This window comes from Zootoca vivipara, chromosome 15 (assembly GCF_963506605.1).
Source record: "Zootoca vivipara chromosome 15, rZooViv1.1, whole genome shotgun sequence".
Lineage (NCBI taxonomy): Eukaryota > Metazoa > Chordata > Lepidosauria > Squamata > Lacertidae > Zootoca > Zootoca vivipara.
In genome coordinates this window covers 18,272,659-18,300,021 of record NC_083290.1, presented here as the reverse complement: position 1 = coordinate 18,300,021, position 27,363 = coordinate 18,272,659, and the positions used below count along the sequence as shown (strand labels likewise).

The following is a 27,363-nucleotide window of genomic DNA, read 5'->3' as shown; positions in this document are numbered from 1 at the left end:
AGGTTGCGCAAGCCCCGCCTCCTCCGAACACCGCATTGTGCTGGCTCTCGCCCTCGATTGGCCGACACTGGCGGGGCGGAACTGGAGCGGAGGAAAATGAAAAAAGGAAAGAAAAGAAAGCGAGCGCCTCGATCTCTCTTATTGGCTAAGAGATCAGTCTATTCAAAGCGGGGCGGGGGGGGGGAGGGGAAGAAGCTCTTTCCCTTCTCCAAGCCCGGCCCACGCAGGGGCTGTTGCTCCTCCCACGCGGGTGACGAAGGCGGCGCTGAGGCTGGCGCGGCGGCAGTTGCTTCCAAGCGGCGGCGGAGAAGGGTAGCCTCAGAAGTAGAGGATGGAGACGGTGACGGCGGGGGGCAGGACGGGCACCACCGAGCGGCTGGGATGGTCGCTGCTGCTGCTTTTGGGGCTCACCGGCCCCGCGGCGACGCTGGCCGGCTACATCGAGGTAAGGAAGAGGAGGAGGAGGAGGAGAGCACCCGCTGAGGGAGCCGAGAGCGCTTCCATGGCTCCCCTCACCACGCGCCTCCTCCGCACCGACCACGCTCGCCTCAGTCGGGGGACCTGGGAGGGTCCTTCTCCGGCCAGGCTCGTCCTTCCCTCCCCTCAGATCTATTTCATTTTTAGCCTTAATTCCCCCACCTTCCAGAAATCCTCCTTATTATCTATTGATTCATTGTGTAATCCTAGGATGAGTGATTATAAACTAGGTTTATTGGTATTTATTTTATTTATTGCATTTGTATCCCAACCTTTTTCTTGTTGCTGCCATGTCCGCAACAACAACCCTGCGAGGTAGGTCAGGCTGAGAGGGGCAGTGACGCACACATCACCATCACCAGCAAAGCTCGCATCCAGTGAGCTTCATGGTGGCTGAGTGGGGCCGGGGATTTGGACCCCCTGGTTTCTTCCGAGTCTTAGCCACTGACCACTGCCCCCCACCCAAGTATGTAGCATAATTAATGTTTTATCATCATCAACATCAGTGATGTTCCTCACAGTAGTAATGAGAGCGAGTGATTATCATTGTCGTTGTAATTTTTCTGCCCTTCACTATAAGGTCCCAGGGTTGCAACATTGAAACAGGTACTAGTAATGGTTTAAAAAGACTTACAGGTCCGAAATATATACACCTCCAATGTTAGAAGCCAGGGTAAATAGGGGATCAGTGCTACAACATAGTACTGTATTCAGTGTATATGGAATGCTTCTGTGTCGCCAGAGTTCTCCAGGATTACCCTTACAACCCCCTTGCAAGGTAGGGCTCTGCTCCACTTTGATCCAGCAGGACTTGTCTTTAATACGGGATTTCACCTTGTGTAATATGTTGACGGGTAAAAACAAGGCAGTGGTGCCTCTTGGTGCTGCTGCGTACAGGTTCATCAAGATTTCATTAGGACAGTTCCTCCAGTGTAGCATTCATGCCCTTTAAATCTGAAGACTTCAAAGGACTGGGTTGTTTTCAATTAGGATACTTGAGCTAAACATTTTAATAGGGAGTTGGACTTGATGACCCTTAGGGTCCATTCCAACTCTACAGTTCTATGACTCTACTTCCTCCTCCTCCAGATTCTGTAACTTACCATACCTTGCCCTTCAGTGCCTATGGCTTTCTCTCTCCCTCCCCCCCAGTCTTCCAGGAATTTCTCTTGCCCGCCCTGCTTTCCTACTTCCACCTCTGTGTCCTCCATTTGCTTACAGCCATTTCCTTTCTCTCTCCCCCACCCTGCCACTTCAACACTCCCACAATGAGAAATCCTGTCTCTTTCTGTACAATCTGCCTTAAGCAACAACCCCTTCAATCAGAGATTTTAGTGTTCTGGAGGTTTTTGCCCCCCCCTTCCCCGCCCCTCCCAAAAGAAGAGAAAAGAGCTGCGGGGGGGGGGGGAGAAGATTGTGCCTCATTTTCCACTGTCCTTAATCTATCCCTTCTCCTGGCATACCTGGCTCTCATGACGAGATAAGGAGGGAAAGGCCCAGAAAGAACCCTTGCTGAGATTTCTGCAGTGCATGGCAAAATGTCTCACTTAACCATTTCCAGCATTGGTTTCGGATTTGCATTGTATATTTTGTGTGTGGAAAGTACCTTGCTTCTGCTGTATTTGTGGTGTTGTTCTCAGTTCTTTCTCAACCTGGGGGGAAACACTGCTGTGCTAGAGGGTGTGTCATACTCAGCCCCTTCCTGAGCCTCCTTGGATACTGTAGTTTTCCACTTTCCTTGAAGCGTAGTGATCTCAAGTCTGTTGTTCTGCAAGCTGAGGTGTTCCTTACCTGCTTGCTTTGACAGTCTTTCTGTGTTGGATATGAAGCTGATCAGTGTGTCCGGTTTCATCCAGCATTTTAAGTATTCTTATCCAAAGATAACGACTTGGTAGAAAACAGTGCTGCAAAACTAATTTACGATGTTGCCGGTATTTTATATTCTAAATCTAGCAAGCTCTTACCTCTTCTGGTGCCATTTCATAACAGGATTTTGCCTGTGTTTGTGAAAGCATTTCAGGGCTCTTGATATGTAAGGCATTGGGGGCTTAAATGAATATGGGTTTTTGCCAAACCTTTATGGGATAAAAACAAATGGTTTTCTGTAGGAGTTCAAGAAGGGATGCTGTAGTGGTATGCCAAGAATTTGGATTGCTATCTTAAGATTGAGTCTGAAACCTATCTTCTGAGTCTTTGTTTTACCCTGGATGTGTGCTTGCAAATGCATGAGAACTGACCTCTGCATTCTTGGCACAGTAACAAGAAATGTGAGTGTCAGATTGGTCTAGAAGCTTAGAGGACAACTTTGTAGGGAAAAATCATTTGTTTTCTGTTATCTGCTTAATATATCCTTTCTAAATCTTCTGGTTTCAACTGCCTATTTCATTGTCTTTCAGTTTCAAGCTTTATCAGAGCATAATGGGTATTTATGAAACATTTAAATACTTCCTCTTCTTAGATGACATGGAAGACCTGCCTTCCCATCAACATTATTTTAATTCTCAAGGTCCACATTAAAACATAATACAGAAATTTCTGCACTGTAGGATGGTTTTGGGCAGAAGTTAGCTAGAGAAGCAGGATATAGCACATAGGTAGTTCAGCAGAACTACAGTAAGTCTACCTTACACAAATAGAGATGTATATACCCATCAATAACATATTCAAAAGTGTTCAGAAACATATTTCAGACATTAACTCAGCTTTCAAAGCAGCCCTGCAGGGATAATTTTTCATGGATTATTTTAAAAGAAGATCATACTGTTTACATGGGAATTGCCTTGTTCACATTGCTAAATTCTACAGAATATGATCTTGAGCAAAAAGATAGACTCGTATCTCATATTTTGCCCTTCAGAATTCACTATGAGGCTTCCCAAATTCATTGGCTTCTCAAGTTTTGCTTATATGAAAATTATTCAGATTCCTCAACAATTGTTTGCAATGTGATGACAGTTCAGTGACAATAACTGATCTTGAAAAACCTGCCAAGATTCTACCAGGTTGATAGCAAGACTCAATGAGGCTGGGATTCCAGCTAAAGCCCCTCTCAGATTACTTGGCATGGAGGGGGGGCTTCCTGATTATGGGATTAATCCCTCACACCTGTTAAAATCTCTTCCAACTTCCTCTCGCATATCCGAGACAACTTCAGCTGCTTGTTTGTATCCTGTCTGGAAGCTGTATCATGTGCAGGAATTAGTGGCAAAGGCCTGCCTTACTTCCTTCCAGTATAGAGCTATATATGCAAAGCAAAATCTCAAGTATGTATTGATTACGTAGCAGCCATTGAAGTGGAGGCTGTAGCTAGACAGAAGGCTGCCATCTAAGCTTACAGCTTTGTGTGGTAGGTTAGCAATGGACCTTGCCGTCTAAGTTCTAGACATCCGTGTTGCTATTTTAATCATGAGAATAAAGAGAGAAATTGGGGTACTTTGGGTCTGAAAACATATTGCCCAGAGTAACTTTTGTTGGTTTATGCCCATTTGCCTTCCATAAGAGGCCTTAATAGTGCTTAATAAAGTTTAGTTCTATCACCGAAAAAACAACGCAACAGTAGATTTGGCATCTGTCAGGTGGATTTTCTTTCACTCAATTATCTCAGATAACCAGTCCCTGTCCCCAGGACACCCATTAATCTGTTTAACATCTACGACATGCCTGTTTTCAGTTTGTGCCTCATGTTTGGATGTGCATGTATGTGAAGTTCAGAATGTTGAGTAAGGCATTCTTCATAGGCCGTTCAATGGAATGGCAAAAGAAAATTGATCACTACTTCTTAGCTGTCTCTTCCCAGACAGGGCAGATTTGCTGGGTTCTACTTGTTTAGACACTTCTGCCCTACATTTTGGCCACAAAGGTTCCTAAGGTAGTTTACAATGAATAAAAAGGCCATTATCAAAGATCCAATCTATAAAAAATATCTATAGCAAGGAGGAAATGGTTCTAAGGGCTTGGTGGAATAAACTTCTTGACAATTTATCTAAGGGTCAGAAGAGAAAACTAGGCATGCTGTTTTCCTCTTTTAAATGATCTTATTAGCACGAAATGGTATTTTTGCACACTGGCATGCAGGAAGAGATGAAATGAACTCAAACTAGATGCTTACCTGCTGGACTACTAATATATTTAGAGCTGCCCTGAAATGGAAACTGGCTGCACTGAAACAAATCACTCTACAGTATTAGTGTGCCTTCTTTGAAGGGGTGAAATTAAGATTGTTGACTTTGAGCTGCAGCTCTGTCTGTTAATGCATTCTGTATACACGCTTTTTGAAACTATCTGTTTCATTTAATTTAGCACATGGTTTCTGATCTGTAAATTCACCTACACATTAAAGAACAAAGTTATGTCAGGTTCCAAATTGGATATAGCAGCTCATGAATCAAATATATATATATATATATATATATATAGAGAGAGAGAGAGAGAGAGAGAGAGAAAACATAGAAGCTATGCTTCATATAGCTTACCTTGACATTCTTTGCTGCAGCAGGCACATAACTTAAAAAAATGGGTTTTTAAAACAAGTCATAACAATGAACTTTAAACAACATTAAAGGTTATAATACAACTTTGTCCATTGCTTGTCTTCACTGCAGATCAAGTTACATGAAAGAAATAGAACTTGTTGCACTCAATTCTGAGTAATAGTTGGAGTAATTTGAATTAACATTCTGACCCTGTTGGTGTTTCATTGTGGAATTGATTTTGCACATTTACATTTCTAGTTGTTACTCATTCCAATAAAATTTCTACAGCTGGAATTTTTGTTGTTATGGATGAGTTGCCTTCTGGAAGGTATTGTACATATAAGGACAGAAGATGGATGTCACACAAAAATCTAGTTTTGAGGAACTATGGTATCCTCTGGAAATGGCAACTTCCAGCTTTAATAGTGTCTTCTAAATCAGAACTTGCAATTTGTTTATAGCCTTCAGCTATACACTCTATGCATTCAACCTTTTTATAGTACACAGCTCATTGTGCTCAATTGCTCAATACGTTTTGAGCTAGTAACTTTACCCTTGAAGTCTTATAAGCAGCATATACAGCTTCTATGTACTGCTTCATTAGTTCCATTTTCAAGTGTGCATTAACTTTAGCCCCTGTTCTTAAAATATTCCCTTTCACATCTTTTGTTCTCTGCACAGCTTTCTCAGGTCATGAAACAGAAAAGGTCTTGAACAGGCGATCTGCTCTAAATGTTTTTGCTTGCTTACCTTTTCTCATATACTTCATTCTGCTTTGGTGCAGCATTATGGCAAAACTTATTACTAGTACTGCAGGTATGCAAAAGCTACAGTACTTATCACACCTATCTGTAACTATTTAAATCTTAGCAGATACAAGAATGCTCATTGATGAGGTTGAAATTATGTCTTGATTTATTTTTCTCTGTAGGAATTAGAAGGCAAAACTAATGGATCATGCAAATAGAGATTTGCATGATGTGCAGTTGAAGACTATGGGCACAGTCTAGCCCATGTTTGTTGTATGACGTGAGTTGTATTCTAGCATGTATAGACTTGGCTGGTTGGCTAGATTAAAGTAATTGTTTAAAACTGTGTATGTGCCTGTGAAATGGATTGTGCACAGAATAGCAAGCAGATCTAGTAGCTAGCTGTTCTTAACTACTTATTGTAGCAGAGCTTACTGACATACTGCTTTAGAACATTTTTAGGTGCTGCCCACAACCCTTCCCTGAATTGCAGTTTTCTTGGAGAACCACTGTACTTGCTGACCAGAGTTGAAAACTAAAAGCTGAAGTCAGACTTGACATATGATAATGGGTTATCAGTAGTAGGTCCACCACATTTTCCTCCATGATTGCAGTAGTGCAAATTGTCGGCCAGCATGTAATGCTTGCTAACAGCTGTGGTTTTGACAGCTTAAGATACTGTCCATGGAGGTAAAGTGGTGAAAGAAAAACCCTTCTGTCTTCTAAAATGTGGCCTGTAGAGGTGAAATAGGAAGAGTTGAGATCTATGTTTGGTAGATTGGTAAAGCTCTGTTTTTTTTTAAAGCCAAAAGCCACATACCTACCTATTGGAGACAGAACTGTAGCCTCCAGGCTGGCTGCTTGCTTCTGTAACCCTGGTATGGATGATTTATGCTGTTTTATCCTGTTCAGGTGGCATATTTTCTGGACGATGATTTTGTTTTTGGTCTGTTGGCGTTGTTTCACTGATGTATTACATTTTATGTTGCTCGCTATAACCTTTAGTCTACAGCAAAGTACACATTGTCTATTCTTATATTGATACAGCATAGTTTGCAAACAGCAAAACACAATAAAAATGAGTGTAAAATCTATTTAGACACAATCATCTGTTTCCTCCTAAAACTGTTATGTAAAATGCTATAAGATGTTTTTTCTTTGTGGCAATGGAAGTGTGTTAATTTTTCTTAACCCTGCTTCAAGATATAGTCTAGTATTGCAAATCACCCTAAATGCCTGGCAAACAAAAAGGTACAGTACTAGAAATTGCAGCTGGAGATTCCCAATTAAGTGCAATCACAAACAGAATGCACTGAACATCAATTTTAGATGTGCTTCAAAAGACTATCAGTTTGCAGGTAATACTTAGCTACCAAATATTTTATGTTTCCCCTTTGAAAAAGTACGTATTTAATCCGGTATTGTTCATGTCCCTCTTCTTGGTATTTCCACATTTGATTTATTTTGATCAATTATGGTATTATTGGAGATAGTATGTTGGATTTGATAATAGAAGTTGGCACATGGCCATCAGGATCTGTATTTAGCAAGTTTACTTTTCATTTGCAAAGCCCCCCCCACAAATCTTTGTTTTGTTATGTTATCCAAATGCTATAATCTGTTAGCATTTAGTATCGGTTGTCAACAAGGCTGTGGTCTGTTAAATTTGTGGACACTGGGAATGCAGTGGCAATATGTACAGTCTTTTGGGCAACTGTAATCAAGCTTTATGTATTTTTGTGTTGAAAGTAATTTGCTACGTTTGATAACTGGCAAGTGTAACTATTGGGCATAATTCATGTCTAATTCATTGGAGACAGTTTATTTTTGTGGTTGGCATGCATACTTTTGAGTTTCTCAGTGGTCCATGTCTAAACTAATCAAATCTGACATGAATATCCCCCATTTCTGATCTTAAACTGGAAAACAGTCCAGTTTAGTACAGTGTCTTCATGCTTTTGCTCATGGGGGAAATCTTTAAAATTATTCATCATTTTCCTAGCCATGGGCTACAAGGCCTCAAGATCATCAGTGCTATAATCAATTTGCCCTTCAGACCAGCTCATCATTGATGGGATAAAAATGCATGGTGACAGCACACTGACTGATGTCTGAGTCTCTTTCATAGTGGAAGGAAGTTAAGACTGGTGGTATGCTTTTTCATTCTTATAAAAATTGGTTTACAATTAATTCTGTTGCCTGCATTTTGGGGAAAGTGTATTTTTGGCAAGATGTCCAGGAAAGTCTTCTTGTAAGCTTGTAGCAGTTTTTATTTTGTAATTGCTAATTTAGAAACATCTGAGTATTAAGAGACTGAGGGCTAGCATGCACAGTATTCTTTCCTACCATGGCATCACTTCCTGCATGTTCAGCTGGAAAATAGGTTCATGTCCACATGTAGGCACAGCAGTGGCTAGTTGGATGGGTGAGATGATCTTGGAAGGCCATTGTCCTGCTTTTGCCTCTTTCTGGTGAACTTGAGCTCTAGTCTGACTTCTGCCATGTAACAACCAGTCTCTTAATTTAGTGACTTAAATCTAACAATTTGTAAGGGAGCTAACAGCTTCTGTGGTTAACCATACAGACTGTGGTAGGCCTACTGCAGTCAGGATAGAACAGCAATCCAGAGGTAAAATTCTTCAAAGAAAATGTCATGTTTCTCCACTTGAAGCAGGAAGCAGTAGGGCAATTCTTCTTGCAGAATGTAAACCTCACATTTTAGAGTTTCTTTAACAACAAACCATAATCTGCCATGGTGGAAAGAATTAAGAGACATCAAAGAAGGCATGCACATCTAGAGTTTAAAAGTTTAACAAATTTGCTCACAGCACATGCACTTGGCAGTTTCTTGTAATGATTACAAGAGTGCCTGCTGAAAATGTATAGACTGTTTTTCAGGATCAAACAAAACCAGTTGAACTGGCAGATTCTCTTTGCCAAGCACTGTAATTTACTTCTTAATTTTATATTACCGTTAAGCTTTTTTCTAAGCATAGATTTGTGTTGCCTTTGGCTGAACCATCCTTTGAATTTTGTTACATTGTTGCCCTGGTATACAATTTTCATAACTAAGTATGGATACCAATATGTGATTCAGAAACTTGTTAAAGGATTGGCTTGCTTAGTGATGATATTAATACCATCATGTTGTTGAGACTTCTCTTTCTCTCAGCATCAACAAAAGTGGGTCTGAGGGAAGAAACAAATCCTCTTCACTTTTTACTTTGGTCATGCAGGTGTAAATGAAAGGTTAATTCTTGTTATCGGCAGATTTATTAGTGGTGGAAGGAGATGCAGGAGTTATAGGACTCTGCATTTCAATAGATATTAAGGTCCTGTCTGGACCTTGGAGCCTATAAAACCACTAATTGAAGGACTGTAGTCTTCCTGTTCAGGTGGGAATGCAATTTTACAGCCAAGCTATTCAAATAACTGCAAATCTGATATATTTTAATAAAGTTGCTGTTCTTTCCGAGATGTTTCTCTTTGCGGAAGTAAACCTGACGCTTTCTTCCTTTTCTTCTCTACATACTTGCATTATTTCTTTAAATAAAAAGTTGCAATCAGGGCTGTATTTGTTCCTCTTGTCTTTGTGGTTCTTAGCATGATATTTAAAGTTTTATCTATAACTTTAATATAATGTGTTAAATTTAAATATATTTTTATCTAGAAGCCCTTTATAATTGCAGAGAGAAATTTCATAGGGTTGTAGGAAAGAACCAGAAAGTGGTTTGCCAAGAATTGGGAAGTAGTGAATCACTGCTCTTTAGAGCTTCCCCTTTTCGTAACTTCTTCTTCTGACATTGTGGGCAAGATTTTAAAATGGTGTTTCCCAAACTTGGGTTTCCAGCTGTTTTTGGACTACGACTCCTATCACTCCTAACTTTCAGGACCAGTGGTCAGGGATGATGAGAACTGTAATTCAAAAAACAGCTGAAGACCCAAGTTTGTGAAACCCTGTTTTATATATATATATATATATATATATATATATATATATATATATATATATATATATATGCCTCAGGAGAACAAAGCAGATACTCCCAGTGTAACACATGCGCACAGGTTTTCCAGTTTTTGTATGTGTGAGAGCACGCAGATTTGCCTCTGTGGATATATTCCGAAAACTCTGGCACCTGGAGAGTGTACACTAAAATCAGTTGTATGGGCTGCTTCATACTTTATAAATGTTGTCCATGGAGTTGCTGTATAGGAAATAATAATATCCTTTTCATTTGTGAAATGTGTTGCCTTCATTTTGCCAGGAATGCATGGGTCAGCTAGCAGCTGTTGATTCATGACCCCTGCACTCAAGGCAAAATAAGCATAACACACTTCATAAGGTGTTCCTGCCCTCCCTCCCTCAGCTTAAGTATAAATGAATGGCTGTTTCCCTCACCTTTATTGCATTTTCACTGAACGTAGGGACAGTGCTTTGTGCTAGCAAGTAAATACTGAGTCACAGGCTCATCATTGTATTAATCAATTCAAAGCAAGAGTTAAGCCTTATATGATACCAATATAACTTGTTCCTGTGTAATGTAGGTGGTGGTGCCAGCAAATATATGAATATATTGACACCAAGTGTCATTTTGTAACAAAAACATATTTCAGTTGAAGTTGCCAAGCTATCAAAAGCATTATCAAAGTGAAATGGACAAAGATGCACCTTGTCGATGCAATGGCAAGAAATTCAGTCTAGGGTTTATCCATCCATGCTGAACGGTCCTAAGCAATATCTGCTCCATGACTTTGAGTTACTGTTTCTAGTCCTCTTTCATGTAGTAAAAAGGAGACATCTATACTGTAGTCTGGAGCAGTGGTTGGCAAACACACCTTTGGCTAGGGAAAAAAAGCTCATGGTTCTCTAGGCCATGGTTTTGATGTGTTATCTCTGAAATGCAAACAATGCTTACCATAATAAGATAATCCCTTGCTATGGTAGACTGGGTGATGACTTTCTATACGCCTGTGCCAGTTACAATTATCCTTGAAAGACTGATATGCGAATTCAGCACCATTTTGCAGATCAGATATCTTATTTTGTGTTTCCTCATTAACTGCCTCATGCACCTGGACATAGTCTCAAAGAGGATATGACCTCTAATCAGTAACTAAACATGTAAATATTCAGAGATGTTAATTCCAGCACTGAATATGTATAATTGTTGAATAGAGTTGGGCACCTGTAGTTTTCCATTGGTTTTGAGTGGGGTGTGTGTGTGTGTGTGTTTATGGCTATATTAAGTGCTGGATAGCTTTTTTACTCTTCCATCATAGCTTGATCTCACTACTTTGTGACCACTGAATTTGTTAGTTTGGGGGTGATGTGTGGCTACACAGTGTTTGCCTTTAGGTTCCTGTTAAGGATAAGAGTTCGCTGAAATCCCGGGGTGCTGGGCATTTTAATTAAAAAAGCTTGTCTTTTATTTATTCTCCCACCTTTAGAAGTGAACTGGGTGGACATGAGACAGGTTCTTTTCAGTTGTAGCATTGTGTTTTTTGAATTACTTCCTGAGGGAGCCTGCCTTGTACTGCTTGCTTTTCCCTAGCCTTTAAAGCAAGCTTCTAGATCTGGGGTCAGCAAACTTTTTCAGCAGGAGGCCAGTCCACTGCCCCTCAGACTTTGTGGGGGGCCGGACTACATTTTTTTTTGGGGGGGGGAGAATGAACAAATTCCTATGCCCCACAAATAACACAGAGATGCATTTTAAATAAAAGGAGACATTCTACTCATGTAAAAACATGTTGATTCCTGGACCATCTGTGGGCTGGATTTAGAAGGTGATTGGGCTAGATCTGGCCCCCGGGCCTTAGTTTGCCTACCCATGTTCTAGATGCTGTTTCTATGATGGTGCAGCATTATGTGTATTTTTCTGCTGCCTTTATATTTCATTGTACTATTCCTAAGGGGGCTATTAACGGGCTTGGGGGAACCCTAAAGTTTGCAAGAGTAGAGTTTTCCTTTTAAAAATTGGGTTGAATTGAGGGTGCATAGTCACTGGTAGGATGACAGGTGTGTGAGAATGAGAGAACCACTGGATGAGCAAATATTTCTTGAGTACTTGGTAAGGGCGAAGATGTTGAAAATCATGGTTTGGCCCTGGCTGTTGGGGGAAAAGATGATCCCAAGATCTTTCCCAATTGATGAATGTGTGTGTAATGTGATGGTAGTAGTAATAATAATAATAGCAATAATAGTTGTTGTTGTTATTAATTTGTATGGTTAGATTTTAGTGCCTGCTGTGTCAGCAACAGACAGACTCATATTATCCACATAGATCAAGCAGAACTGCAGCATATCTTAGTAATGTTTTTTTTTAAAGTTCTCATTGCAAAAGAGAAGTCCTACTTTTGAAGCTGGTTGCCCACAGTTGAAATAATCTAGGTCAGGAGCAAGGAATACCTAGGAGTCTAAAGACTGTTCCTGGTGCTCACCTTTTTAAAGGAAGTTATGAACTCCTTGTAAAAAAATGTTTCTGGGGATGCTGAACGATTGTTAAATGTTTTATTACATTGCAGGGGGGAGCAGGGAGCAGACGCCTTCCAAAAAGTGCGTAACTCTAAAACAAAGGCAACTTCTTTAGCTTTCTTTGTGGATTAAACTTTCATAATTCCTGTGGGAAAGCGGTAATTTATCATCCTATAAGACTAATTACAGAGGTTAGTGGGAGGAGGAGGGATAGGTACTAATCCAGTCACAGTAATTACCATGACCTTGAATGAGTCCTCTGGCTTTGCACTAAATTCTACCAGTAAAACTGATCTGTTTATCTAATGCACATATGTATCAAGATTTGACATTGCTTCAGTAAAACAGGAGTCATCTAAATGCATGCAAAAAGAAAATAAACTCCAGTAGCAACATGCACCACATTTAAAGGAGTATCACTAACTTTGATTCGAGATAAAAAATACCATGGCTTGACAGTTAATTTAGTTGATTAGTCTTGGGACAAATCTTGTATCTGATGTCCTGGTACTGTCATATTCCTTGGATATCCAAGAAGATTGAGGAATTCAAAGAAAAATATATTTTTGCTTACATTTAAATAAGTAATGTTCCAGACTGTTTAAATTACTGTTTTATGGTGGCATAAGCTGTTGTGAACAAGAGCCTACCTTATCAAATGTTTTGGTACACACAATTCACACTCATGCACACAGGCAAGAGAAACAAAATATAAACATGTCAATGATATACAGTACATGATCTGAATGTCATTTTAGGGGAATTTTTGCAAATTTATTCAGTGGGGGGTCTTTTTTTGGGTGTGAGGAATTCAAAACTGCTATTTTTTGTGATTGGACAACATTTAGCTTGGTAAATCTATGTTTGATTAAAAAGTGCATAAATTGCTATAAAAAAACCAAAGAATTTTTACTTTACCTTCTAAATATGTCAGGTAATGTTTTTTAAAAAATAGTTTCTCTGCATAAAACATATCCTGATAAGCATACAACATTAGCTTGTCATCATAAAACAACATTAGGAAGTAATTACAGTACATCAGTTAATAAGATATACAGTATAAACAAGTTTCATCAGTTTTTTTTAGTCAAGTTTAAGTCGAGTTTAAAATTATTGGAAATGTCACAAAAACGTTCAAAAGTAAATATTATGTATGTATTTACCAAGCAAAACAAAACTACTGTATATTTAAACACAATATCTTTTGAATTCCCAAGTCATGTTGCAACTTTTTAGCACCCCTCATTTTGGGAATTTGAAATTGGATGAAAAATTCAATGTGTCCTAATTATGTACTGTGTCCATGCTGAGGAAGCAAAACTTATTCAAACAGTGCAGTGTATATCCACAGCAACTTTATTATAACAATTATAATTAGAAGTACTAGTATCCATATTGATAAACTATATTGAAGAAAAATGCAGCCATAATGTTCCCAACATCCACTTCTGAAATGTAAAAATTCGAAAGGCTGATGCGTTCTTCCAAGGTATTTTTCTGTCCAAGACTACAAAATAAAATAAGCTGAGTTGCTTACACATGACTGTGCTGCCTCCTAAAAGGCATTAAGATTGGGTGATGGTAGCATATTCCCTTGAACCTTGATGTTGGCCGTAGAGTAGATCTGTGCACTAGGGTTTCCTATAGAAATCAGGTGAAACGAATTCCAGAAAACCAGAGAAGTATCGGTATGCTGTTATGCACCGTTTCAATTCAGAGTCACTGAGTGGCTGGTATTATCTAGGTGCACCAGATATGACTACAAGCAATAATTATTCTCCTCTTGCCTGAGTATGTTGTTGCAAATACTAGCTTTTAAAAAGCTAAAAAATACTAAAGCTTAAAAGAGTTGCTCATCTTTAGATCTATGGCTTGTTATGTTAGGCATTAATTAGTTTTCCTGAGCTCAAGCCATCTAGCTGCTGAATAAAGGCAGGAAGAGCAACTAGGAAAAAACAGTTTGAAGCACAATGCAGAATTCTTTCCGCGCCAACAATAATTTCAGAAAACTGATGGATTAAAAACCTTCTACATCTACCTCCTTAGTCTCATCCTAAAAGGCATGCACATCACAGGTGAACCATATATGAACCTGAATCATATGTGAACTTGATCTACTGTATTTGTGTAAATTATTATTATTATTAATAATAATACCATCCAGTGAATGTATGACTGTGACCTCAGAGATTAAAGTCTACAGCCAGTAGAGGTTTGTAGTCTTGTGTGTTCTTTCTGCCTCCCAGTGTTTTTTCAAGTGCTGGGGAGTTGGTGCGGAAGGGAATACTTGAGGCTAGCTCCTGATCGCATACTATCTCTAAGGATCAATTTCCTAGGAACAAATTCTTTGTCCTTGCTGAAGAGAGTGAATTACATCAGTGCTCCAAAGAAACTGCTGGAATTTTCAGTACACTGAAGTAAAGTGAGAGCTAATGGATCACTGAAAGGTTATTCAACCTCTGAATAGTTCTAGAACAGACATTCCCATGGGCTGAGTACACTGAAATTTATGGCTAAGTCTGCATAAGATCTAAAGAGTAATGTAAGCGTACTTCATACTACAGACTGGCTCAAACTACACTTGGCTGGTTTATTTGCAGCATTTGCTTCATGTAACAGCTTTTCCTGGCTAAATCAAAAGTAATGGCAGTGATTAATTCTTTTTACATCTAGCTTAAATGAAGATGGATCATAAAAGCTGGTTGGTCAAAGTTCTTGATGTAATGAAGTAGTTGTGACTTTAAGACAGGGCAGAGAACCCGTGACTCTTCAGTTGTTGCTGGACTTAAACTCCCAACATCCCCAACCATTGACCATGCTCTTGCATCTACGGCTATTCTCAGTCTAATTAAGGCACAAGTCATTGTTGTTCAGTTTGATTAATTTCACTCATTTGTTTTAGTTTAGTTAAGTATTAAAAAATCTAAGTGGTTACACAAATTACAATTGAAACCACAAGCAGTGAATCGATACATAACAGCAAAATACACTAAATATCCAGGAAAAAATTAGGCACAACATTAAAGAAGAAGTGCTGAAATTATGCCTGTGGCCTGTTACAATGCTTTGAAGAAAAGGCATACAGTGGTGCCTCGCTTAACGAATGCCCTGCTTAACGAAATTTCCGCTTAACGAAAGGTTTTTTCCAGCGGAGGTTGCCTCGCTAGACAATATGAAAAATTTGTCTAGCGAATCGCGGTTTCCCATAGGAATGCATTGAAATTCAATTAATGCGTTCCTATGGGCAAAAAAAAAAAGTCAAAAAAAAATTCAATGCATTCCTATGGGATTCGCTAGAGGAAATTTTCGTTATAAGAAAAGACCTGTGGAACGAATTAAATTCGTCTAGCGAGGCACCACTGTAGTGACCGACAACCAGGGGCGTAGGAAGGGGGGTGCCCCGGGTGCCATCATGGGGTTCCCCCCAAAACAAATTATCAAGGAACAATTACTGCCCTACTAGGGCGGTTCATAAATAGCTTTTTTTTTATTTTTAAAAAATGCCTGCTCCAAAGGTCCTATCTTTGGGATTATATAGCTATATATTAAATTTCATGCATATCAGTTAATACCTTGACCCTCCTCCACGGAAATAGCTGTTTACTTGGCCGTTTTCCTATGTCGTGAAGGCTGAAATTTCAATTCAGTGGAGCTGAATGAATAAAACAAAACCTCCCCTTCAGTAGTTTCAAGCACTACTACAGGTTCCACATAATATCTGTACTGCATTGTTTACTGTGACAGCACCTGCACTTTGGAACTCCCCACCTATTGCTACAAAGCACGTGCCTTTGCTAGACACTTTTCAGGCACCTGCTAAAAGCATTCTTCTTTAGACGAGCATACCTAGATGCTTAGGAAGTTGAAGTAATCTTAATCTGAATATTTTAGCTTTTGTATGTTTTAAAGTAGGATTGTTAATTTTTCTTGATTTTACTGCTGTGGTGTTTTTTTGTTTTTTAAAATAAATTTCATTAAATACTGTAAATAAACAATAAATATAAATAAAATAATACAAGCAAAAACACAATCCATCCTGTAGATTTAAGTATCTGTCCATAGTCACCTACTTGTTATCGGAGGCCCAGAATCCACATTCCTTTGTTAGAAAATACGAAATAATGTAAAACCATTTTTGCAGGCAAAAGAAGTTGGGGGGGGGCGAGAAATTTTCCGCACCGGGTACCACCTGACCTTCCTACGCTTCTGCCCACAACCCTAAAGAGTTACTAATAGTGAAGGCAATGCTGGACAAACATGGCAGCCTCATGTGCTCCTTTCATGACATCATTGGAGGAAGTTGATAGGATACCTACAAACTCAATGAATGATCCCCCCAACTTCCTTTAAGGATCAAACTCTTCCCATGAAATAGTTCAGTTCTTAGGTCCCAGCACCTAGTGTTATTTTAGGAGATAACTATTGCAGCTAACCAGTGGTCACTCTCTCTTTTGCAACCAGCACATTGACCTGCTCAGTTGACATCTTACTGGGCAGCTTTTCACACTCTTGACAGCTCATCCTTGACTGAGAACCGCAGGACAGGAGCCCTTTTGTTTGCGTTCTTGCCAGACATGAGGTTTAATACAATTCAAAACAAGGAGCCACAGCTGAATTATTAGTAGCAGTTAGGACAACTCCTGTGTCCACATTGAGCCTTTCTGGTTTATCTAATTGCAAACAAACTGAAGCTTCCAGGTGGGCGCATACAGTGTGCTTTTGATGCTGGAAGTTTACATTCAGTGACATCGTGCTTTCTGGAACACTTCTTATTTTACTTACACATATTTACTGTCTCCCCAGCCTGGTAAAATCAGTTTCCGGCTTGGGTTATTATCTCTAGCAAAGATTAGGTGGCTGGCTGGCTGGCTGGGTCTGGGAAGTGATCTCGGCTTCATTATAGAAAATTGGTACAGCTGCTGGAAAAGCTTACCTTGAACTAGTAATAGAAGAGGAATTTGTTTGGTCCACATTTTACAAAGCAGTAATCTGATGACCAGAAATTGCTTATGGATCAGAGTAAAACTCAAAGTCACATTACACATTTCATGAAAATTGTGTTGTAGCATTTGGTGAACAAAAAGTATGTGCACATGTATTATTTAATATGTATTGTATGGATGAATACACTGAAAAGGGTACATTTTACGCAAGTATGTTCACAATGTGTACAGTTTAAATGTGAACTTGTCTTTCCGCAAAATGGGACAGAATGGGACCTTTGATTGAATGCCATAAGGCTGAAATGGGAACAGGATTAGGCTGTTCAGACTGTCACACCATGGAACCCAGAATATCTGAGCAGCAACAGGGTGGTAGGTAATATCCCTTCCTTGGGCAAGGTGCTGGAGTGGGTGGCTGCTAGCAAAATCCAAGCACTCTTGGATGAAATAGATCCATTTAAATTGAGGTTTAGTCCTGCTTTTAATATAGGGACCCAGGTGGCGCTGTGGTTAAACCACTGAGCCTAGGGCTTGCTGATCAGAAGGTCGGCGGTTCGAATCCCTGTGACGGGGTGAGCTCCCGTTGCTTGGTCCCAGCTCCTGCCAACCTAGCAGTTCGAAAGCACGTCAAAATGCAAGTAGATAAATAGGAACCGCTACAGCGGGAAGGTAAGCGGCGTTTCCATGTGCTGCTCTGGTTTGCCAGAAACGGCTTTGTCATGCTGGCCACATGACCTGGAAGCTATACGCCGGCTCCCTCGGCCAATAATGTGAGATGAGCGCACAACCCCAGAGTCGGTCACGACTGGACCTAATGGTCAGGGGTCCCTTTACCTTTACCTGCTTTTAATAATGAAATAGCCTTGATCACTCTGTTGGATAGCCTTTGTGGGAGATGGGTGTGTGTGTGACCTTGTTTATTATTCTTCACTATCCAGTTTTTAGATCTGATTTAAATCTTTTTAGAAGTCTGTGGCTTTTATTATGTGAGCCTTCCAGATAATTTCTTGTTTTAGGGTCGCCTATAAATAATGTAAATATGTTGGTAGAATTACAAGTAAACAAATCTCCCCCTGCCTCCTATATTGCTTAACTGTGCAGTTGTTTGTACAAAAGTCTTTCTGTTCCGAATAGCCTTATATAAATTGTCCCAGTTTTAGTGCCTTGGGTTAATCTATTTCAGTTTATTCCAACCCAAGTTAATGTGCACAAGTCTGTGATCCTGCTGTGTGCCTTCTTAAATATTAGAACCAATAGTCTCGCTCTTCCAGTTAGTTCATGCTGCAATTACAAGATGTGACACCAAGTGTTTGCTTTGACAAATCCTCTTTGGTGTCTCATGGGTGAACTTGAATCCAAGTTTTGTTAGAAGTGCTCTGCAGAGTGACAATGCATACTAATCTCAGGAGTTTATTGCTATTGTCTAACGTAAAAACTTGTTCACACAGCATCCTGCATTCAGAGGTCTTCCATTAGTCTCTCTACTTAGTTTTTGTTGTAGTGGAGTCTGGGGCCTGCTGACTAATAAAGTCAAATGCAGATGGGAATCAGGATGATTGTTGGGGAGAATTCAAACTGCTGTTCTCTTGTTCCTCCATTAATCCCCCTTCCAAAAACTTAGCTTCTAACTCTAGGGTTACCATATTTCAAAAGTTGTTGAGCTTTTTTTTGGGGGGGGGGGATAGAGTTGAGCCAAAATCTACACTACTGGCATGGGTTGCCATGCACAGTATGTAAATTGTACATTTTTCCCCCTGTTCGGTTTACAATACTAACAAGTCAAATGAACGTACTAAATAGGATCCACCTAGGGCATCAGAACCTTTTCCAATTTTTTAAAAAATTGAGATTTCACATCACTTGCCTCATATGAACCACCAGGCGGGGGTGGGGCTGGTTAAAAGCTGATGTAAAAGCTCTGGTCTCAGTATTGGTTGATTTTGAGGCTAAATGATGAGGACTAATGTCAGGGGTCCATTTACCTTTACCTTTTAATGTGCTTTTAAGTAAACATTCTTTCCATGTGTACTTAGATTGCACCAATAATCACCATAAATACTTGAGCAAGCACTCACGACAAATTTTGCATCCTGCATAAAGTAAAACAAAGAGCAGTTAGGCCCCCACCCAGGACAATGAAAATTTCAGAGACCTGCCTCAGCTGTGCAAATGCCATCGTAGAACCTGCTGCTGTTTTGAAGGAAACACATAGTTTAGCAGCCTGTTGGCTGGATTAAGATTCTCTCCATTCCAGGGGACATGATTAAAAGTCTTTTCATCTCCACTGGCTTCCGGTGGCATAGAAACTGTTGTAAAGTGGAGCAATTAAGGCAGCTAGACATTAAAAATGAAAAATAAATCAATATTGTGGTTGGATGCAAAGACATTGAAAAAAACACAACGCATCCTGGAATTTTCCTCCCATCCGTGCCCCATTCCAGCCTTCAGATTAATGTCGATTCTTGATCATTTATTTTGCAACCCAGTGGAAATTTTTGAAATTGACTTTGTTCAAGAAAAAAAAAACAAGCTTCACCAGCTTTGCCCTAGACTGGGAAAATGCACATACTGTCCATTTCAATGAAGTTACTAAAGAGCAGAATATGTCTTTGTGGAAAGCAAATTTGCAGCAGAATTTGGCAGAAATTGCCCAGAACATCTAAAGAAAAGCCTTGAAGGCTTTTTGCAGTGGTGGTGGGAGAGCAACTAGTGGGATGTCACAGATGAACCTAGTATGAGGTTTCTCAGCCACATATGAGAGTGAAACCTGCTACAGTCATACCTCGGTTTACGATCGCTGTGGTTTGCGATCGGTTTGCAACCGCCGCGGACCCGGAAGTGCTTACATCTGGGTTCCGTGGCACGTGGATGCGTAGAAGCTATCGGCGCTTCGCGCACGCGCATAAGACAATTGAATGCTTTGAGCAGCCTGATTGGACTCTGATGTTCAAAATGTTGTGTACATGGTACTGGCTAAGCACTGACCTGTACTGCTGGACATGAAATGTTCTTTTCTGTGGTTCATATATCTACCTGAAATTGCTTTAGGTAACAGGAACATCTTGAGGGTGAGTGACTCATTTAGCTTATTCACTTGTGAATAAGTATTTTAAATGTCTCTATGGCAACCTGTCTCCAGTGATATGCAAACAATCCAAGGAGGAGCGATACCTTTCCCTTAGTAATGGGATATGCTTCCCTTAGTAATGTGGCGATAAGCTGAAAAGATGGCTAAAATAAACACTTCAGCATTAATGTTTAAACACAGCATCCTCTTGACTTTAAGATCTCTGTTTGAACAAAGTTCATGCTGGTTCAGAACATATTTTGGATGAATTTCTAATAGGCATAGCTGACTTTGCAGCTTCTTGCACTTGATTTTGCTGTATACATTTGTTAGTACCATTCTAAGAAAGAAAATTACAGTGGCTCACAGTAGGATAGACCTTATAAATCCTTTGCATGTTATAAGTCAAAGTCCAGGACTATTTTTGCACAATGCAGCATGTGAACACCCAAGGTTAACATTCCAGACACGCCCTGTCTCCTGTTTCTCCTGGCACTGAACACTGTTCCACCCTCTCTTTCTGAAACGTTTCATTTGCTTGCTAATATGGTCTTCAAACGACAGGCATTTGCATTTGTCCTCCCCTGATATTTGAGTAATTCCAGGTTGTTCAAGACCTGTATGTGAATACCATAGTGTGTGGTAGAAAGGCTCGTTTTAATCAGCCTACAGACTAGAAATCAGTGTGCCCTGCATGCAACTTTTGTCAGTTGTAAACAGATTTTGCTTAATGGAGAAGCTACATGAAGGCAAAGAAGGGAGTACAACCTTTATTTTATATTCATTTCAGACTCCCTTTACTTTTCTGTAGTACAGTAAATGGATTCTGTAGACTAGGAAGGCAATTAAGACTGAACGTTCCAGGTCTGTAGCAGGTACTTTGAAAGTGGGATACCATAGCTCAAGGGTAGAAAAAATATTTGGCTTCCCAGTAGATGGAAGACTGCCTTTGAGCCCAAAGTGATAAGGAGGGGAAAGTTGTGTTGTAAGAATTTAAGAGAATTATCTAGATAAAGGGTCCGATTCCGGGTGGAATCCTGAACCCTGGCAAGACGGTTTTAGAAATCCCTGCCAGCGCAAAATTAACAGAGACCAGACCAGAGGTCTAATGGAAAGCAAGGCAGATAGTTAAGCCTGATCTTTATTAAAAGCTGTTGCAACAGGGTATTCCCCCCCCCAACACACAGGAGGGGGGTGGGAGAGACCCAGAGCCATGCATGCAAGCCCTTATATAGACAATTTAAATTCCCGCCCTGGAGTCTAAGACCACTCCCAGAAACATCATAGATACATTTTTTTTTATTTTTTAAAAAGGCGGTCTCCAGCAGAAATCTGAGTGCGTTGTTTTGGCAAGTTACCTGATTGCATTATTTGGCTTGACCACTCTTTTGTTATTATAACTACTTAATTCCTGAATCTAGGTCACAGGTCACAGACTCACACCCTGCTCATATCTTGAATGTGCCCTTAAGACAGGATTTGTGAGGACAGGATTTTGTGAGGAAAGAGACAATGGGGAGATTTCCCACTTTGACCTTTCAGAGAAATAGTGAGGTCAATTCATTCAGGACCTAAACTGTGGGGTTTCAAACATGTGGTCTTATATATACAGTTATGAACCTTAAAATTCTTATAACAATTGGAAGGGTTTCCAGAGGACATGGGCACAGGGAGCTGGTGCTTTGTTTGTTAGTACAAATGAGAAGCTACACAAGTGTGGAGAACAAGAGGTTTATGGTGTGGATTCTCAGACTTGCCTGCAAGAATTCAATTCAAGGGATCAGGCTCCCTTGACTTGTTTGTACAGTGACTTAACAATGTGTTCAGAGGACAAAACACACTCATAACAGGCTGGTTATTGAGGCTAAAGTCAACCATTTATCAGTTAATGTGCAAGATTGTTTAAGACAGAAGTCATTCCTCTCAATAAATTTGCCAAGCTGCCCCTGAAAGAAGTCTCTTATCCCAAATATTGAGCCTTTATAAACGAATCTCTCTGTGCCATTGTGTTTTCTTCTTTCCTTCCTGTGAATATGCTGTCCCTCCCTTCCCAAAGAGAATATGAGGCTGTTTTCTAGAAGTGTTAAGAATGTTCCTGGTGTTGGGGCCAAACAACTTTCTTCCTAATTTAGACAAAGTATTGGAAGGAATCCTCTTCTGAGAGAACAAAGTAGTAAATCACAAATTCTCCATTTGGGTCACTGGTCCAGTTGGTGTATTGATGTCTGGTTTAGGTTGAGTTTCCAAACTTTTGTACCTGTAGTATGTCGTATAAGCCGAAGTTTTTGGCTTTCCTTGCATCAGGTTCAGGCCCTAGGCAGAGAATAATTTGTTGGCCTTACTAAATATTTGTCATCTTCTTTAGAATGTGTTATGGAAAACACTGAAACCATCATGGGATATATTATTAAATGATTAGTCACCAAGTATACTAGGTTTATTGATATTGGATTCTCAAAGGGAACTGAAAATTGTAATGAAGGTTGAAAATGGCAAACAGTAATGATGAGATTCTGCTTCACTATCTAAAATTGTACCCCTCAAGTTGATTTTATTTGGGGAACAGCAGCAGAGTGAAGCTGCTATAAGTGAAGCTCTTCAGCTCTGCTAATTCATAACTTCTGGCATTGACAGTGAATGCCATTGCATCTTTACTGATCGAGTCCTCTTTCTTCAGGGGCAGCTTAATTTAGCCTGAAAATTTCTTGTCTTTTTGAACTGGTTCGGGCAATTGTATCTTGCCTTGTTAAGTTGAGATATGCAGCAAGTCTTGCTTGTGCATGGAGCCCCTTGGTTCCTTGCTTTCCTTTTAACTATACTGTAGTTTCACATTTAACCCAAAGTGGGAAAACAAGGTTAGTAGCTTCAGTACAAGCCAGGAAATTAAACCAGATTCAAACCATTGTTTAGTATCTTGGCTTGTTCTGAACCTGCAACCTTCTTTTTCAGTCTGGAAGAAATAGCTAAATACCGTATTTTTCGCTCCATAAGACGCAACCCCCCCCCCAAAGTAAGAGGAAATGTCTGTGTATCTTATGGAGCGAATGCATGGTCCCTGGAGCCGAATTGCCCAGGGCGGAAAGCAGATAGCCTTTAGCTCTTTCTTTTAAAAAAAAGCGTTAACAAGAGGGAAAGAGAACTCAGCTGATTGCAAGAGATCAGAAGGGAGACAAGAGAAGCTAGCTCCCTTCCCGGCCCCACCCCCTTGCCCAGGCTTCCATTGTTGTGTTTCCCCAGCAACATGTGACTGGCTGATTAGATTATCTGTCTGGAAACTGTAGAAATGGCTCCCTTTCATTTTCTTTCCTAAAGAAGCTGCAGAACTGTGAGTTGAACTCCATAAAAACAGGGTTTCTCCCCCTTTGCAAGGTAAGCTGCACAGCTTTGAGCTGATACTCAAAAAAATTGGAGCTTTCCCCCTTTGCAAAAAAGCTGCACAACTGTGAGCTGATCCCAAAAAACAGGGCTTTCCCCCTTTCCTCCTCTAAAAATTAAGGTGCATCTTATGGAGCAAAAAATACGGTAGTTATAGTAAAATAGGTTTGATGGCATGAGGTCTATGCATGAACAAAAGACTTGCACATATCTTAGTTTAATAATCTTAGATATGATGCTCCAAATGTGGCTGTTAGATATGCATACTTGGACGTATACACACTTTACTTTCCTGATTAAGGAAATGTGTTTTGAGTTCCTTTGTCTGTTTTGAAATGCTGCAGAAGGGTCACATTTATCAGTAAAGAAAGACATGCATGACACACACACACATCAGTGGAAGGAATTAAGAGGTGGCTTTAAGGACCAGTTTGCCTTGTATTCGCCTTCCAGTGGGCAGAAGGAGCAACAGCCCCCTGGAAGTGTGGCCATGCAGCTTAGTTTATTAGTACCAGTAGCAGGTTTGGATTGGTCTGTCATGCTGCATTGCAGTGAGAGGAAGTTTTCAAGTTCTGAAGGCTCATCATATGCATGGTGCAAGAGAGGGTAGTTTTTATGAAGTACAAAGTTCTTTCCTCAGTTCTTTTCTTTCCAAAGTTCTTTTCCTCAACATGGTGCAAGTGTGGTGGGCTTCTAGCTGTTGCTGTTTTTAGTTTTGTAATTGGATTGTTTTATATGTATTTTTAACACGTTTTATACTTCTATTCTGTTTATAACCTCCCTTGGAAGATCTTTGCCATGAAAGGTGGGATATAAATTTCTTAAATAAAAATATGGAAAAGCTAGTTGTGTGTAACATCAACTTCTTTTTCTCCATAGGCACTTGCTGCCAATGCCGGCACAGGATTTGCTGTGGCTGAGCCTCAGATTGCCATGTTCTGTGGTAAGCTTAATATGCATGTCAATATCCAGACTGGAAAATGGGAACCTGATACTTTTGGGACAAAGAGCTGTTTTGAAAGGAAAGAAGAGATTCTGCAGTACTGCCAGGAGGTAAGCAGTCATTCTTTGTAGCTGGTGCAACCTTTGTTTAGATCCTGGTGACTCATAACTCAGCTAAATTTCCCAACTGCAGTGCAGTCCCTTCCGCAAAGCACTTTGCCACAACAGTTTATGTAGAGATCATGAGGAAGTACCACTTGTGACGTAGTTCCCCTGTGCATGAAAACTAGATTTGTGTTGCCCTTGTCTGTTCAGCATTTTGCAAAGGCTTCCATTGTAAAAGGTTTGGGGATTGCATTCCTTTCTCTGTCTAGCTATTCTGAAGTATTTGCAATGACATACATTTTCTGTGTGTGTGTGTGTGTGTGTGTGTGTGTGTGTGTGTGCGCGCGCACACACACACACACACACACACACACACACACTGCATATCTCTAATTGCCTTGTTACCTGAGGTAAATAGTGATAGTTCAACCATCATTTAGATCCTGATGACTGCTAACTTCAGTGATAGTGCATCAACAAGAAGAAGTGACAAAGAATGACTGTAAACTGCAGATTCTGGCCTGATACAATCGCATTTCCTGTGTTTTACCTGGCCATGCCAACCAGGATACTAACCCCAAAGCCATCATAATAGCTGTGCTAGACGATTGGTGTTACAACAGCAGCACGTTTCAGCTTCTTTAAGGTGCTGCATTGGTAGCAACAATCTGATAGTGCCCACCCAAGCAAATAGAGGAGGAAGATTTCAGCATATGTGTAAGTCATGCATATGTTTTTGTGCTTAGGAAGCAAAGAACCAGCAGCATTGTGTTGGCAGTTGTGAATTTTGGGAGATTTTTTTTCTTGACAGGTCTGTTTTACCCATGATAAAATTTGATTTTTCTGCAACTTCCAAGGCTGGAGTATTTTCAAGCCCAGAATAACTACCTTCAGGAATTTCCTCATCTGTATAGGAGATGGTCAGGTCTGAGTGGTGTTCAATTTAAATATCTACCATTTAAATATCAATTTAAACACCACAAGACACAACCAGAATTCACTCATGCAAACTATAGTTTGCTTATTCAAGTGTAGAAGTAAGTTATGGTTTCTGTTAAATAAAGAATTACTTAGGAAAGCAGAATATGTGAAGTGAAGGGGGAAGGAGGAGGCAAAAGGGAATGTGCGAGAAAAAGGGTCGTTCATGTAATGCCAAATTTGGATTTGGCATTACATGTGAACTGGCTTGTTGTTGACCTAGTTTCTTATTTCGATAAACATAACAGGCTTTTTGCACATTTTGTGTCCCTCAAGGAGTCATCTTTCCTTCTTAAAATGTTGTTTTTTCCTGTCTCCTGCCAAGAGTCTATCAATTCTCCATGTGTATAGTATTTCTTTTCACTTTTAAAATAGATTTATCCAGAGCTTCAGATTACAAATGTGGTGGAAGCCAATGAGCCAGTCAGCATTGAAAACTGGTGTAAAACAGGCAAGAAGCAGTGCAAAGGCCACACCCACATTGTTGTTCCCTTCAAGTGTCTTGGTAAGTACTTCCGTTGACATGCCTGACTTTTGTTAGTGTCTATTTCTTTTAGTTATTACCGCCCCACCCCCATATTTGCATGTAGAAACTTCATAACAACATTGACTGTGCATATTGATCATGCCAATGGTGTTTCTTTCAGTAGCAAATGTTCTTTCAGTAGCAAATGTTAAAAATATTTATGCAGAGAGTGCATAGAACACCTTTTCTATATTTTTTAATTCTGGCTGGTTTAATGGAATTAATATGGTAAGGCTCATGTCGTTGATTTAACTATGATTTGTTTAGTTGATTGTTACTTGCATTGAATCTTTGGGCATAAAATGAACCCTGGAATTTTAAGAAAGTGCAGTGGATCTTTCATATACTTAAGAGCTACCTAAGAAAGGAGTTTTGGTTGTTGTTGTTTTTTGTCAGGGTGGGCATATTTCAAGCTTAGGAATTCTCCTTAGTTTTTTCCTAGAACTCCGAGGTCCACCAGTTTGGGGCCAAGTACAGGCTTAGAGAGAGAGAGTGGGATAGGCATATTGTTAGAATTGAGGAATAGTGTACCAGCCTGAAATCAAAGAGAGCCACTTCCAGTCAGTATATACAGTAATGCTGAAAAGCCCACCAGTCTGACTTAGTATAAGGCTGCTTCCTATGTTCCTTAAGCTGGATGGCTCAGTCTTGCCAGTAGAATGTCCTTTGCCTTATAAGCATGAAAAGTCCTGTCTCTGTTGCTGTGGAGTCTCATGAGAAGCACCTCTCACAATTGCCACCTGAAGCTGCCTCTGCGGCACCTTCTCCAAATTTGTGAATGGCTGTGTTAAGACTGCTCCTTTTAGTGTGGTATTTATTTTGCTGATCCTTTGTGTCTCATACCTGATCATAGTTTATTCAGATCGATGTCCTAGGTTGTGAAATGTGGTTTAAAGGTGAAAATGAACAAAATGGGGCGTTTTCCCTTGTACCAGTGCAGGCAGGTAGTGGCCATCATTTTTATGGCATCCGAGGGAGGAAGAGTTTGTGGAGAATCTTTACTGGGTGACCCCTGACAAGCAACACAATGGTTTGCCACTGGAGCATGTCATGCAAACAGAGTCTGTCTCTGCATGGCCATATTGTGAAAGGCTTTCTCCAGTTTCCTAAGTCAGTCACATGTACCAATATCCTTTAAAGAAAAAAAAACAAATTAAAGTGAGCTCAGATTGTGGGAGATTTCTGAAATTCTCTGCAGAGTCAGTAAGCATAAGATGTGCTTCTAGATGAACTTGGCCTGTGAAAGGTCTAGTT

The 27,363-nt window shown here is 40.1% G+C and overlaps 1 protein-coding gene across 4 annotated transcripts in view; it reads left to right on the top strand.

Annotated features, from left to right (window-relative positions):
• The first annotated feature begins 283 nt into the window (after positions 1-283).
• Positions 284-27,363, top strand: part of APLP2 (amyloid beta precursor like protein 2) — a 57,221-nt gene continuing 30,141 nt past the window's right edge. For 3 of the 4 annotated variants that reach the window (XM_035138847.2, XM_035138845.2, XM_035138844.2), the window contains exons 1-3: positions 285-445; positions 24,438-24,611; positions 25,959-26,088. In XM_035138847.2, the coding sequence (XP_034994738.1) occupies positions 332-445; positions 24,438-24,611; positions 25,959-26,088 (418 nt within the window). In that variant the 5' untranslated portion in view covers positions 285-331. Of the gene's footprint in view, positions 446-24,437; positions 24,612-25,958; positions 26,089-27,363 lie in introns of all 4 variants that reach the window. The other variant, XM_035138846.2, reaches the window with a different exon arrangement.